This window comes from Hippopotamus amphibius, chromosome 5 (assembly GCF_030028045.1).
Source record: "Hippopotamus amphibius kiboko isolate mHipAmp2 chromosome 5, mHipAmp2.hap2, whole genome shotgun sequence".
Taxonomy (NCBI): Eukaryota; Metazoa; Chordata; class Mammalia; order Artiodactyla; family Hippopotamidae; genus Hippopotamus; species Hippopotamus amphibius.
The window spans coordinates 552,984-568,495 of NC_080190.1; the positions used below are offsets into that span (position 1 = coordinate 552,984).

Here is a 15,512-nt window from a genome sequence, read left to right on the forward strand (position 1 = left end):
TACGTGGTCCATCCACACGATGGACACTACTCAGCCTTAAAAAGGGAGGAAATTCTGACGCGGCCACAACACAGATGAATCCTGAGGACACCGTGCTCAGTGAGATAAGTCAGTTACAAAGGGACAAACACTGATTCCTCTTACACCAAAGACGGAGAGCAGTCACATTCACAGAGACAGACAGGGGGTCAGAGGTTACCAGCGCTTTGAGGGGTTAGGAGTGAGTGCTTAATGGGGACAGAGTTTCAGTGTGGGGAGATGAGAATGTTCCAGAGTTGGATGGTGGTGATGGTTGCACAACAGTGTAAACGTACCTAATGCCCTGAGCTGTGCACGTGAAATGGTTAAGATGGCAAATTTTACATTATGTGACCCCTTCCCTCGCACAAAACCCCCCATGAAAGTCCCAGAGTCAGAAGAATGAGTCCCACTGGAACGGAGTGCTCCGCTTGGAGCCCACGGGAAGAGCTGAGAGCACAGCCACCCCGTTGGATGTGGAAGTGCATGTTCAGAGGAAGGTTCCAGAGGCAGTGTCTTCACCGCTCCCAGACCCCCCTTGTGCCCGGGGTGCAGCCCCCTTGGTCCTGCAACTTCCCTCCCCATCTCACCCAGCCCATGCCTGGCCAGTGGCCCAGGTTCTGGGGCACAGGGCCCCCCAACTGCCTGCTGCATGTGGGATCGGAGCAGCCAACTTTGCACCCAGACGTGCTCTCCAGAGGAGATCTGGGTCCCCAGCTCCGGGCCAGCCCTGACACCTGATGGGTTTTGGCTTCTGTGCGGGCTGAGGTCTGGTGGGCCCTGATCTCATGAGGCCTCTGGGGCAGGGAAGTCTGGTGGTTAAGACCATGGCTGGGCTCCCGGTCAGCTCTGCCCCTCAGCGACTGCCCAGCTTCCACATGGCGGCCCCAAGCCTCAGTTTACCCATCTGTGAAGCTGTTGGGCGTTTGAAGGTGATGGAGCCCTGGGCTCAGGCCTGAGGTTTTCACGTTGGTGCCTGGGTGCTCTGTGTATATGAGAGTGGCCATGTGGGTGGACCCAGGAGGCCGGTGGAGACGGTGCGAGCTGAGTGGACAGCATGTGGGCATCGCGCACAGTGTCAGTGCGCTGGGGACGGACTTTCATTTTAAAGTAACTGTATTTTTCACGTAGGTTACCCTCAGGTGCTTATAAGGATATGAATAAAAATGTAACTCAGAGTCTGTCCTCCCCTTTGATCTCTGGGTCGGCAAAGCATGGTGGGAATGAGGCTGGTGGAGCCGGCGCTTCCCCACAGACACACGTGTGTTTGGGCCACCGAATCCCAGGTGGCTTTGTCCCGACATGCTCACGGGGACCCACCTTGGGGGAGTGACTTGCTGGGGTCAAGTCTTCCGCCCACGGGAGAGCTGTGGCCACAGGCCACCCTGATCACCTGTGGTCACTCCAAAACACCCACACTTCCCAGACCCTGGTTCTAAAGGAGTCCTCTGTCCCTCGGAGCTGACAAAGGGACGTTGTCAGATCTGGGAGTCCCCACCCCCCAGGGGAGATTCCCCACCCCCAGACCCTAAGCCTAAGCCTAAGCCCACCCTGGAGGGGGAAGGCCTCTCCCCTCAGTCCCCACCCTCCTCTGGGGAGACCCCCCCCTCCCCCCAGGCAGCTGCTCAGAGCCCAGCGTGGGTGAGAACACAGTGCACCGCTGGCTCCCAGGCTTCTTGGCGATTTTTAATCACCTACCAAGCTTGACAGGTGAGCAACCCCAACCCGCAGCCTTAGTTTCTCACTTAAAGCCGCCCCTGAACACCAGAACTGGGCAAGCAGAGCCCAGAGACAGCCCCGCTGGGCCTCCTCCTGGGAAAGCTGCTCCCTGGGCGTCTCTGGGAGGAAAACGAACCCAGCAGAGCCGCGCCTGCCTTTGCGTCTCACAGCTTGGAAATCACTGACCAGGAGTGAAGCCGAGGCTGCCTTCCTTGCAGTAAATGCCCAGCGCGCAACAACCCGGGCCTGCGGAGGGCACGCGTGTGCACAAGCGCGCAGGCCCTCCCCGGGCACGCGGCCACCCACCTGCGCCGTGGCTGCTCTGCCCGGCTCCTCGGCTCCGTCCGCAGTCCGCTCATCGGGGTCAGGGTCGGGCGGCCCCGGGTCTCTGTCTGCATCGCGACGGCCCTCGAAGCCGGGCGGGGGGCTTTCCTCCGCGGGGCCGAGGCCACGCGCCCCGCCGTCCCCGCCAAGCCGGAGCTCGGGCTCTGGCTCCCGCCGCAGTCGGGACTCGGGTTGCGCCCGGAAGCTGGCAAGGCCACCTCTCTCCCCCGTAAAGGCCTCCTTGGGGTCGGGGGGGAAGAATTCCGACGCGGACGGCTGGACTTTCGCGCGGGTCGATGAGAGGCAGAGGACGCTGGCCTCGGGGCCGTCGGGCGGGAGCCGGGAGAGCGTCTGCACCTTCCTCAGGCAGCTCCTCCCCAGGAAGCCTCTGTCCAGGTCGGCCAGGGGCCGCTGGGCGTCCAAGAGCAGGCAGGCCAGCCTCTCCCGGGCCAGCCCCTCCCGGCCCGGGCTTTCTCCGTTCTTCACAGGGGCTGACAGCAGAGACTTGGAGGGTGGGGCCCCTGGGTGCTCTGGGCCTTCCCGGGCGGGGGTCGGGGGCCGGCCCTCGGGGGCAGGCGGCGCCTCTGGGTCGGCGGATTGGTCCCCCGGCTGCCTCCTGGGCCCCGCACTTTTTGGAGCCAGCCTCCCCCTCCAGGCGGTCTCACTGACATCTGGGCAAAAGCAAGACAAGATTACTGCCGAGGATCACGGCTGGGTGGGGCCTCCCCCTGCAATCACCCTGCCCGTGGCCACCGACGAGCCCACTGCTGCAGGACCCCTGGACGCCCACGCATCACGGAGAGCACGGGGCCTCCCAGGCCCCCCAACTCTTCCCTCCCTTCCCTCCCTACCGGCCCAGAAGCGTCCTCATCTGCCTCTGTAATCACACCATCCTGGCTAATTAATGAATCTCCGCAGGCTCCCTGTCTCTCCCCCCCCCCCCCCCCCCCCCCGCCATCCAGGATGCGCTTCCCGCAGGGGTTTCCTAAGGCCTAATTATCTCCTCCTAAAAGCGCAGCGTTTTCCCGTTACAATCACACAAGTGATACTCCCCAGAGAAATAAGTTAAGTCTGGCTGCAGCCGCACCTCGTCCTGACGCCTGACCTTCCCCACACACGTGTCTGTCCGAGCCACCCCCCCCCCCCACCCCCGCCAACCCGCCGGCCTGCAGCCCCGCCTGCGGCGCCTCTGCTCTTGGGTGTTAACGCCCTCCCTGCTGTCAGCGCCGCCAGCGGGCCCGGTGCTGCATCGTCGCAAGCGTGGCCTCGGAGGGAATCGTCGCTGGCTCGGCTGGCGGCGGGGGGCTGCCGCCCCCGGGGGCTCCAGGCCTCCCACCCGGGCCCTCCAGGCTCGGGCTGCAGGCACAGCCCAGAGCAGACGCCGCCAGAGGTTCCGCCTCCAGAGCGGTGAGGACCCCAGCTGCTTCCGCAACAGCCTGCGGGGCGGGGAGGTGAGCGGCCCCCGGGCGGCTGGGGCTGCGTCCGCGTCCCCCACACCCACGGACGAGGCCAGAGGCGAGCAGCCCCGAGGCAGCCGCCTCCCACCTCTACCCGTGGGCCCGGGCGCGTGGGGCGCCGCGTGCGGGAGAGCGTGGGTGTGCGCTGCGTGCGTGGGTGTGCGCGCCGTGCGTGGCTGTGTGCTGCGTGCGTGGATGTGTCCTGCGTGCGTGATCTGCTCGTCTGAACGGGGGTGTCTGCGTTCGCGCATACACGCACGCTTCCGCGTGTGCGGCGGGCGTACGCGTGCGTGGGGTGCGGTGTTTCCGTGGCGTGCGAGGACGCTGCCGAGAATGGGCGCACGCGACCGGCGGGTGTTTCTCCGCACCCACGCGCGCGTGAGCCGTGCGGACGCCGGGGCGCGCGTGCCCGCCGGCCCGCGCGTGCGCTCACCTTGAAACGCCCCGAAGGACTCGATGGAGAGCACCCTCCTCCCCGCGGCCGAGAGGCTGCGGCACAGGCGGCAGGAGGACGTGAGCTGCATCTTCTCCTCGCACAGCGCGATGATGGCCTGCAGCGGGAGCCGGCGCTCAGCCCGCGCGGCCCGGGACGGCGAGGCGGGGCGCCCGGCGCTCACAGGCCCCGGCGGACTCGGCGTCGCCCTTCATCGCGCGCGTGGGGAGGGAGGGAGCCGGGCGCCGGGGCCGCGCGCCTGCGGGGTGTGCGCGCGCGGGCACGCGGCCGGGAGCGTGGGGGGGGGGGGCCCCGCGCGCTTACCTGCAGCGCCGGCCGCTCCCCGGGGTCCTCCGCCTGCATCTGGCCCAGCAGCGCCTCCAGCTCCTGGCTCAGCCGGGGCCGGGGCTCGGGCTCCGTCACGTAGTCGAGGGCAGCCTTCAGCGTGGCCCCCAGGGAGTAGATGTGCGCCTGCGGCAGCAGAGAGCGCGCTGGGCCGCGGGCAGGGGCCGTGCCCCCGGGGCCGGGAGCTCCCGGTCTTCACGGGGCGGCCTCCCCGCCCCCGCGCTCTCGGCCGCGGGCCCTGCTGGTCCCGCCGCCCGCCCGCCTCTGGGCACGGGCGCTCTCGGCACCCGCCCCGTCTCCGAAGGGCCCTCCTGCTCTTTTCCGGGCTCCAGAAGCCCACTCGAGGAGGAGGAAAGGCAGGTTTCTCTGCGTCTGAAGTCAGGCTTTTCCCGGGTGTGCGCAGTGGGGCTCTTCACCCCGTGCCTGCTGGACAGGCCCGCAGGGAAGGCCTCGGCCCTGGAGCCCCGCAGGGGCTGCGGATCCCCGTGGCCGGTGGCCGCCGACACCACCTGCCCTCCCGCCGCATCCCAGCACTGCGCACGCGGGGCTCTGTCAGCCCCGCTTCACTGCAGGAAGCTGAGCCCAGAGAGGTTCAGGCACCTGCCCAGGGCCACACAGCCCGGCTGGGAGGAGCTGGTGAGGGCCTTGGGCCACGTGACTCCGGAGAGGCCAGTCACACAGCTCAGGAGCAGAGGCCGGGCCTCCAGAGGCCGACCCTCCCCGCCTCCCTGCCCTGGCGTTCCCTCCACTCCCACTCCCTGGCGAGTCCGCCACCTCCAGTGCCCGGCCTGTTCCAGTCCGGGGGCAACCCCTGCCACGGACCCAGCGTGGCTGAGCGTGGGGTCCCGGCCCTCTCCCTGGAGGCCTTGCCCGGCCTCCTCACGTGACCCTCGGACCCCACCTTCCCGGTCTGTGGGGAGGTCTGGGAGCGCCAGCTCTCGCCGGTGCTCTAGGGCTGCCTGGCTGAGATGCCCCCCCCCAACCCATCTCCCTGGCATCTCAGGAGCCGGGCTCATGGGGGTCCACCCCGCGCCACTCAGGGCGGTTCCTGTATTGTGCTGCTGTGACCAGTGCTGCAGTGGCCGTCCTCACGTGGACGTCCTTGTGCATCACCAAGGCTCAGGCCCCACAGGTGGGGCTGCTGGTCTGGGTCACATCTGCGTGCAGTTTCCCGAGCTGCTGAGAGGGTCCCTCGGGAGTGACCGCCCGGCCCTGTGTGTGGTCACTCCCTCCCCTCCCCCACCCCGGCTCGCGGCCTCCGCAGCTTCCCCGAGCTCAGGTCTCCTGTGAGCCTGCGTTCCTGTGACTACGAGTGAGGCTGAGCATCTGGTCATCTCCATGCGCTGTGTTAACTTTTCCCCTTCTCGCCCATCCGTGGACTTTTGCCAGTTTCTCTGCTGAGTTGTTGCCTGCTTTGGGGGCACTCTTGGCATGTGAAGGGGCTGATCCTTGGTCTGTGTGTCACAGTATGTTCTGTCACTCATCTTTTAACTCTGCTCATGTGCCTTTTGACATTCAAAAATTCTGTTTAATCTGTGAAACTGGAAAACTTTTTTATTGGCTTCTTAGGAGGACCTTCTGTAGCCCCAGACGATAAAAACAGCTTACTTCTGTTTTTTCTAATACTTTTATAATTTTAAAGCTTCTAACTCTAATCCATGTGGGATGTGTCTTTGAGCTGGCATGCTGCAGGGATCTGGTTTTGTCTCCTTCTTGGTGGAGTGCCACCTCTGTCCACCCTGAGCCCTCGTCCTGCTGCCCTTGGCTTCCCAGGGCCCTGGGCTCTGGCTGGCCTCCCTTCCTCTTACTCTGGGTCTCTCCCTCTGTCCAGACAGTGCTTCTGTGCTATTTTAATTATGGTAGAGTGCATTTCCTTCTTTCCTTCCGTCCTTCTTTTTTTTTTTTTTTTTGCCAAGTGGTACCACTTGTGGGATCTTAGTTCCTCAATCATAGATCAAACCCAGGCCCTGGCCATGAAAGTGCTGAGTCCTAACCACTGGACCATCAGGGAATTCTCCAGAGTGCATTTTCATACCTGGAGGACAAATTGCACTTCATTTTTTCCCCCAAAATGTTTGATTACTTTCACATTTCTCAGGTTTAATCTGTATATTATATATATATATATATATATATATATATATATATATAGGTTCCCCCATTCCCATTAAAAAAAAAATCCCAAGGCATTGGAATTTTTTTTGTAACAGGTCTGACGTTGCAGAATTTGGGATGGACCAATGTCATACAAGATAAAATACTTGGATGTCAGCAAGATGGCTGTATTCCCCCCCCCCCCAGCAACAATTTGGCATCCATCTGTGGACAAAATTTCCTTTGTGGGAACTGTGAGATCCAGCACCATATGCCAGGGGACCTGGCAGGAGCTTGGCCCACCTGTGTATCGGGTGAGAGGCAGACACACCTCTGTCCTGGTTGTAGGCCCTTTAGCTAGACGAACTAGGGAAAAAAGAGAGGACTCAAGTATATAAAACCAGAAAATGAGGGAGGAGACATTACAACTAATACCACAGAAACACAAAGGAGCATAAGAGACTACTATTTATATGCCAACAAATTGGATAACCTAGAAAAAAATGGATAAATTCCTAGAAACATACAACCTATGAAGACTGAATCATGAAGAAATAGGTATTCTGAACAAACTATTGCTAGTAAGGAGACTGAATCAGCAATCAAAAAACCTACCAAAAAAGAAAAGCCCAGGACTAGATGACTTCAGTGGTGAATTCTACTGAACATTTATATAAAGAAGAATTAATACCAGTCCTTCTCAAATTCTTCCAAAAAACTGAAGAAGAGGGAACACTCCTAAACTCATTTTATGAGGCCAGCATTACCCTGACCTCAAAGCCAGATAAGGACAGTACAGGAAAACTATAGACCAATATCCCTGATAAATATAGATGTAAAAACCCTCAACAAGACATCAGCAAACTAGATTCAAAAGTACATTAAAAGGATCATGGTCAAGTGGGATCTGTCCCTGGGATGCAAAAATGGGTCAAGTACATAAATCAGTGTTGATTCACCACATTAATAGAATAAAAGATAAAAATCATATGATCATCTCAACAGAAGCAGAAAATGCATTTGGCAAAATTCAGTATCGTTGCATGGTAAAAACTCCCCATCAGCTGGGTATGAAGGGATGCACCTCAACATAACAAAGGCCACGTACGACACGCTCAGAGCTCACAGCACCCTCAGTGGTGAAAGGCTGAGATCTTTTCCTCCAAGTTCAAAGCAAGACACGGGTGCCCGTGCTCACCATTCCTTTTCAGCACACTGGAAGTCCTAGCCAGAGCAGTTAGGCAAGAAGAAGAAATAAAAGGCATCCAAACTAGAAGGGAACAAATAAAATTGTCTCTATTTTCACACGATATGATCTTATATATAGAAAATCTTAGATTGCACCAAAAACCTTTTAGAACTAATCAACAAATTCAGTAACGTTTCAGGATACAAAATCAGCGTACATAAGTCAGGTACATTTCTATACACTAACAATGAAATATCTAAACAATAAATAAAATAGTTGCAATCACAATAGCATCAAAAACAATAAAATATTTAAAAATAAAATATTTGGGAATACATTTAACCAAGGATGTAGAAGATCTGTACACTGCAAAGAATAAGACTTCGATGAAAGAAGCTGAAGAAGACACAAATAAATGGAATGATACCCTGTGTTCATGGATCAGAAGAATGAATATCGTTGAAATGTCCATTCTGCCCAAAGCCATCTACAGACTGAATGCGATTGCTATCAATATTCCTATGGCGTTTTCATGGAAATAGAAAAAACAATCCCAAAGTTTGTACGGAACCACAAAAGACTGCAAATAGCCAAAGCAATGTAAAAAAAGAACAAAGCTGGAGACACCACACGCCCTGGTGTGTGTATCTCACAGCTCTAGTAGTCAAACCAGGATGGTTGTGGCATGAAAACAATCACACAGACCAACGGAACAGAACTGAGAGCCCAGAGGTGAAACCATGCATATACAGCCAACTGATACTTGACGAGGGAGCCAGGAACACGTAAAGCGAAAGGGCAGTCTCTGCAATAAATGGTACCGGGAAAACTGGACCTGTGTCTTCCACCACACACAAAAACTAACGCATAGGGGATTAAAGACTTAGACGTAAGACCTGAAGACTGTGGAACTCACAGAAGAAAGCAGGGGGAAAGCTCCCTGACATCGGTCCTGGCAGTAATTTCTTTGGATATAACAGCAGGAGCACAAGACCAAAGAAAAACAAATACACGGGACCACATCAAACTGAAAAGCTCCTGCACCGCAAAAGAAACAATAACAAAATGAAAAGGCAACCTATGGGATGGGAGAAAATATTTGCAAACCATCTGTCTCATAGGGGGCTAATATCCAAAGTAGATAACTCACAATGCAGTAGCAAAAAAATAATCTGATTAAAAAATGGGCAGAATAACTGAACAGACTTTTTCCCAAGAAGACGTACAAATAACCAACAGGTACACGAAAAGATGCTCAACATCATGGAGATGCAAATCAAAACCACAGTGAGGTACCACCTCACACCTGTTAGAATGTCTGTTATCAGAAGGACAAGTGATAAGTGTTGGTGAGGATGTGGAGAAAAGGGAACCCTTGTGTTCTGTTGGTAGGAATGTAAATGGGTGCAGCCACCGTGGAAAACAGTATGGAGGTTCCTCAAAAAATTAAAACTAGAACCTCCATATGACCCAGCAATCCCATTTCTGTGTGTATACCCAAAGGCAATGAAATCAGGATCTCCAAGAGATCCCTGCACCCCCATGTTCACTGCAGCACTATTCACAAAAGCCGCGACGTGGAAACAAGCTAAGCGTCTGTCTTTGGGTGGACGGGTAAAGACGCCGTGGTCCGTACACATCACGGCACGTCATCCAGCTGCAGGAAGGGAGGGTGGTCCTGGAGCGCATTATGCGCAGTGAAATAAGTCAGACCGAGAACGTTCTATACGATGGCACTTACACGGTGAATCTGAAAAAGCTGAACTCACAGAAACTAGAATAAAGGCTCCCAGGGGTCTGGGGGTGGGGAATGGGGAGACACGGCTCGATGCGCACAAACCCGTGAGACGAATGGGTTCTTGGCATCGAACGCCTGGCATGTGACTTTCGGCAGCCGTGCTGCACTGTGTGCTTCAAAGTTGCTGCGAGAGTAGATCTCACGTGTTCTCACGACCAAAGAGAAGTGGGCGTTCGCGGTGGAGGCAGTCACCAGCCCCACCACGGAGACAGCTCGGAAGTGCGTCAAGTGTATCAAAGCGTCAGGCTGTAGGCCTTGAACCTGCACAACGTTAAACGTCAGGTTTGTCTCAATAAAGCTGGAAAAAACACCTGTAGGGACAGGGTCGGTCTCCTTGCCTTCTTGTGCCTCGTTTTCTCATCTTTAGAAAAGGGTTTGCTTTACGTTCCCAGCCCTGCCTGCCACACTCACTCCCGGGCTTTCTGTGGTGGTCGCTTCGCACAGGGGACCTTCCATTTCCTCTCTAACCGGCAGTTACTCGCATGAAGGCAGGCTGCGTGCTCGAGGATGTCTTGTCCTCTGCTGGCCTCCGCAGGCCCCTGTTCTGCCGTATTCCACGGAAGCCCCTGGGCTCCCAGGCGCCCACACGCGTCCCCTACAGACAACGCCAGCCTGCTCAGGGAGGGCAGCCGGCTGCGCGCTGGGCCCCGTGAGCACGGTGGACGCCCGCCCTGACGGCCCGGGGCCTGTCCACTCTCCCTGTGGCCCTGCGCCGCTGCCAGCCTCTCCCGGGAGACACTGGCACCCCCGTCCCGGGCCTCACGTGGACGCCAGTCTGCTCCCCACCTCACGAGTGACCTCGCCCACTGCACCCGGGGCCTCCACCTGGGTCCCTGCAGAGCCAGCGCCCAGGGCTTCCTGAAAGGGCCAAACGTAGGCCGAGCTGCTGCACGGACTCAGGCAGACGCCTTGTTTTGGGAGCCCTGCTGGGTGCTGGGCGTGGAAGGAAAGGAAGACCCTACAAGCCCCCACCTGCAGGCCGGGCCACAGCTGTGAGGCCCCCAGCAAGTCACAGCCCTGGGGGTGAAACCTGGCTCCGCACCAGGGTATCTGCTCCTGCCCTCCACCCCCTCTTGTTCCCTCCAGGAACACTAGTGCCCTGTACCCACCCACGCATCCACACATCCATCCATCTGTCCACCCCCTCTCTGTCCACCCACCACCCACAGTTCTCTCCATTCTCCCTCCCTCCCCTCCCTCCCTCCACCCTCCCTCCCTTCCCACTTTTCCCTGCATCTGCATCTATATCTTCCTATCTCTGCCCACCTTCATCCATCCATCCATCTCTTTTAGTTTGAAAATAACTCAGCAAACAAAGCTCTCATCGGCTGTCGGACGACCATGTCCACTACACACTGGCCAACACCACCGTCTTTGCCCCCCGAGGTCTTTCCATCTTTAACTCCTGTCTCGGGAGCCCCCCGGTGGTGATCCTGTGAACCCTACTCACGTCACGTCCGTCCCATGTGGACCACGAGGCAGGATCCCACCTGCTCTGCTGCCACCTGAGTGGGGACCCCAGGATCACGGGCAGCGCAGACACCAGGACCTGGGTGCCAGCGCCCACGCGGACACAGGTGTGAGGGACCAGGACCTGCTTGCCCCGTGGGCGGAGCCACAGGGAAAGTCACCGATCACCTGACGGGAGTTAAGGCGATGCAGAGAACAAGACTTGTCGTCACAGGAAGATTCCGGGGAGCCCCCTTCCACCCCGAGCGCGTCCCCCATCACCCCTCCCTCCATGCTGTGGGCCTGCCCAGCCCTGCCTGTCCCTGCACCCCGCGGCAGGCGGGGTCCCTGCCCGGGAAAGCCCCGCCGCCCAGGGAGCTCTGTCCCCTGGGAAACGGATGGCGGCTCCCTTCCGTTGCTGGACTCAGCCGTCTCTGCAAAGGGAGGGAACACAGCGCCGTCTACACCCGCGGAGTGAGGCCTCAGGGCACCTCCCTGAGCAGACAACTCAGCAAGAAAAGAAAAGTGACAAAGTGACAGAAGACCCGGACGACCCAAAGCACGGGGGGACCTGTGACTCTTCCTTTCCCGTGAACACTTGGAGGCCTTGCAGGGTTACTAACTGGCCTGATTTGAACACTGCTGTGTCTCAAGGAACAGGGGAGGCCAAGGAGAGGGAGGGGACGGGGAACGGCGGTCAGCGGAGCGCTCAGAACGCACACAGCGTTCGTCACTTCCCTGCGCCATCAAACAACGACAATAGCGACATTAACCGTCACTCCTCACAGGTCACCATGACAGTATTAGTGATTACGAAGTCTGAAATATTGTGAGAATTAGCAAAATGTGACAGAGACACAAAGTCAACAAATGCAGCTGGGAAACAGCGCCAACAGACTTGCTCAATGCAGGGTGGCCACAACCTTCCGTTTGTAAAAAATGCAGAATCTGCAGAGCACAGTGACGTGAAGTGCAGCAAAGTGAGGTCTGCCTGCATCGCAGAGAAAAGTAAGAAAAACCCAACCTGTTCTTTCAGAAGCAATCCCAGTGGAGATCAAGACACGCCTGGAGGGGCTCCCCTGTGGGCCAGAGGTTAAGACGTCGCCTTCCAACGCAGGGGGTGCGGCTGCGTCCCTGGTTGGGAGCTAGGAGCTCACATCCCTTGCAGCCGAAAAACCAAGACATAAGACAGAAGTAATGCTATAGCAAATGCAATAAAGACTCTAAAAATGGTCCCTGTCGAAAAAATCTTAAAAAAAAATAATGCCTAGAACTGAATGATACGGCAAATGCTACGCAGCAAAATGCGCGTTTGGAGGGAAATTCTCGGATTTAGGTGTCGACCCTGATGTGAGGAAATAAGAGCTCAGACTGCTGAGCTGAGTGTCCAGCTCAAGTGAGGAAAACTCGAAACAAGTACAAGCAGGAGGAGACTGAAACGTAAGAGCAGAATTGCCGGAGGAGAAGAAACCGAGTCGGGACAGGGGATGTCACACCGCACGGGTGGGCTCTCTGGAACGCTGATGGAAGAAACTTTCATGTCCTGAGGTTTGGGGAGGTCGCTCCGGCTCATGTGTGATTTGGCTTGAACTCTGTGCTGACCAGAGCAGCCTGTCTTTTTTTTTTTTTTTGATACACGTCCCTGTGCTCCCGGAGGACAAAGGGCGTGACCGTCACTTGATAATCCCCATCATCACAGTAAGCATCTCATCACTGACTTGGCTCAGCACTCACGACACGAAGGGCTGCTGCGAGCCTCGGGGCCAAGGGCGTCAGACAGGTGGGGACGCCCACGGGACGCAGAGATTGCGAGGCTTCTGGAAGGTGGTGGACCTGATGGGTGCAGAGAGGGGGCCCGTGTGCCCTTCTGGGGGCAGATCATGTGGGCTGTGCCGTGTCAGCTGGGCTCACACGCAGCCTGTCTTTTTCCAAAAATTTAACTGAAGTACAGTTGACTCAGTGTTGTATTAATTTCTGCTGTACAGCAAAGTCACTCAGTTATACATACATATATTCTTTTTCACACTCCTTTCACGATAGCGTATCACAGGATACTGAATATAGTTCCCTGTGCTGTACGGTAGGACCTTGTTGTTCACCCACCCTATATACACCAGTTTGCATCTGCTCACCCCCGCCTCCCAACCCACCCCTCCTTCACTCCCTTCCCCCTCGGCAACCACACGTCTGTCCTCTGTGTCTGTGAGTCTTTCTGTTTCATAGATAAGTTCATTTGTGTCATATCTGAGATCCCACGTATAACTGGTATAACGTGGTATTTTTCTTTCTCTGTCTGACGTACTTCATGTAGCACGATAGTCTCTAGGTCCATCCACGCTGCCGCAGAGGACATTATTTCACTCTTTTTTTATGGCGGAGTAGTATTCCATTGCGTGTGTGTGTGTGTGTGTGTATCACATGTACGTATACGTCACATCTTCTTTACCCATTCATGTAGAGCAGCCTATCTTATGGCCCGTTGAGCACACACGGTACAACTGCTTTAACTGTTAGAGAAACGGATGCATTTAAAAATCAAAATGGAGTAACTGTGGCTCAGGCACCCAGGACGGAGCTGGGTGGCCGCTGTGGACATGGCTTCAGACACGCTCCTGCATCCCCGAGGGGCTGAACCTCGGGACTCCATCTGACACAAGGACACCACCAGCCGTCCTCAAACCCACACCTGCCGCCCGCCGCCTCAGGTCTCAAATCTCCCCTGGTAACTGCGCAGTGGCTCAGACCCCGACCACTGCTGGCTTAACAAGCACCCTTACTTCTTGCAGCTCCGAGTCCTAACTGCTGACAAGCAAGTCACTTTGCGGGTGTGCCTGTATAAGCCCCCATTTTGTAGCCTCAGGAAAATGATTCATAACCCCCCCGCTCCCCGGCAAGACTGGTAAGAGAAAGCACAAATCAGTTATCCAAGGAGGGGAAGAGGGCACCTCCCCTAATGCAGTAGTTAGGAAAGGCTCTCACCTGCAACTGTAAAAACATAGGTAACAATGGGTAAATTTTTAGAAATGTATGGTTTACCAAGACGCTGACTCGATAAGAAATACAAAATAGATAAATCCTATAATTATTAAAAATAGAGCAGTAGGACTTCCTAGGTGGCGCAGTGGTTGAGAATCTGCCTGCCAGTGCAGGGGACACGGGTTCGAGCCCTGGTCCAGGAAGATCCCACATGCCCCGGAGCAACGAAGCCTGTGCGCCACAACTATTGAGCCTGTGCTCTGGAGCCCGTGAGCCACAACTATTGAGCCTGTGTGCCGCAACTATTGAAGCCCACGCGCCTAGAGCTTGTGCTCTGCAACAAGAGAAGCCACTACAATGAGGAGCCTGCACAACTCAATGAAGATTAGCCCTCACTCGCAGCAGCTAGAGAAAGCCCACGTGCAGCAACAAAGACCCAACGCAGCCAATAAATAAAATAAATAAATTTATATAAAAAAAATAGAGCAGTCATTAAAAATGTTTGCTCCAAGGAAGCAGATGACTTCATAAGCAAGTTTGACCAGACTTTCAAGGACCAGACCATCCCATTCTTACATAAACGTTACACGGCAAAGGAAGCGGGGCAGGTGGGGGAGGGGAGGGGCATTTACAAACGACCAGAACAGTCCTGATGGCGACACCAGTCAAAAACATCAACAGAATGGACAACTGCCCGTCCGCTCGTGAAAAGCACACAGAGACCCAAGGCAAGCATTAGCTGATCAAATGCAATGGTGTGAAGAAAAGACAGGACGCGGCTAGTGTAGGTTTCTCTAAGTAGGAAAGGTTGATTTAATGTTAGAGAATAAACAGGGAGATATTAACATCTCGACGATCATCTCAAAGGAGCAGAAGCATTTCCTGATAGAACTCCACGCCTCTGGCACAGCGGGGACCTCGGGGGCCGCTGCCGACGTCACCCCGGGTGCGGAGGTGGGAAGGGCTCTCTGAGGGTCGTGGAGAAACCACGGACCCCCGCCCGTCACACCGCCGCTCCGGGCCCACCCAGGACGCGCGCAAGGGAAAGCCGGCACCACGCCTTTGGACGGCGGGATAAACACAGCCTGCCACCTTTTGCTGGTGATTTGATCAATGAAATAGAAAAACTAAAAGATGCTGTAAGTTATCAGAAATAACAGAAGAATTTACCAAAACGGCTGATGTAAGATTGAGATGTTAGAGTGAACCGCACTTCTATAGACGTGCCACAAAAAACAGAAAAACGTGATTATAAAGGGGACCAAGCGCTGAGCATCGAATCAGGAAATACCTCACTCCTGAGAATAAACTAGTAAGGGACATCCAAGTAAAAGCTACAGTGAAGGTTTTAAAATGTCACTGAGACAGTAAATTAGAGCTAAATAAACGAAGAGGTATGACGTGTATAACATACTACAGGGGTGCGAATTCTCCCCAGACTGATCTAGAGATTCAGAGCCATTCTAGCCAAAACGCCGACAGAGCTTTTCGTGGAACTTGACACTAACTGCAAGATTCACGTGGGAGAATAAAGAACAGTCAGGACGCTTCTGAAAAGAACAGGGAGTGAGCCCTTTCCCCGGGAGAGGCTGGGCGCGTCCACAAGCACGGTTCTGGTGCAGGGGTGGACGGACCCCCACGGACTAGAGCGGAGGCCCGGGAGCAGACCCAGTTTTGTCTGGAACTGGGCTGTGTGTGGCTTAGGTCGTG

At 56.0% G+C, this 15,512-nt stretch overlaps 1 protein-coding gene across 1 annotated transcript in view; it reads right to left on the reverse strand.

Annotated features, from left to right (window-relative positions):
• KNDC1 (kinase non-catalytic C-lobe domain containing 1) overlaps positions 1-15,512 on the reverse strand; it is a 54,395-nt gene that overhangs the window by 30,041 nt on the left and 8,842 nt on the right. Inside the window, 3 exon segments of the mRNA XM_057735075.1 lie at positions 1,984-2,732; positions 3,952-4,069; positions 4,276-4,422. Of these exon segments, the coding sequence (XP_057591058.1) occupies positions 1,984-2,732; positions 3,952-4,069; positions 4,276-4,422 (1,014 nt within the window).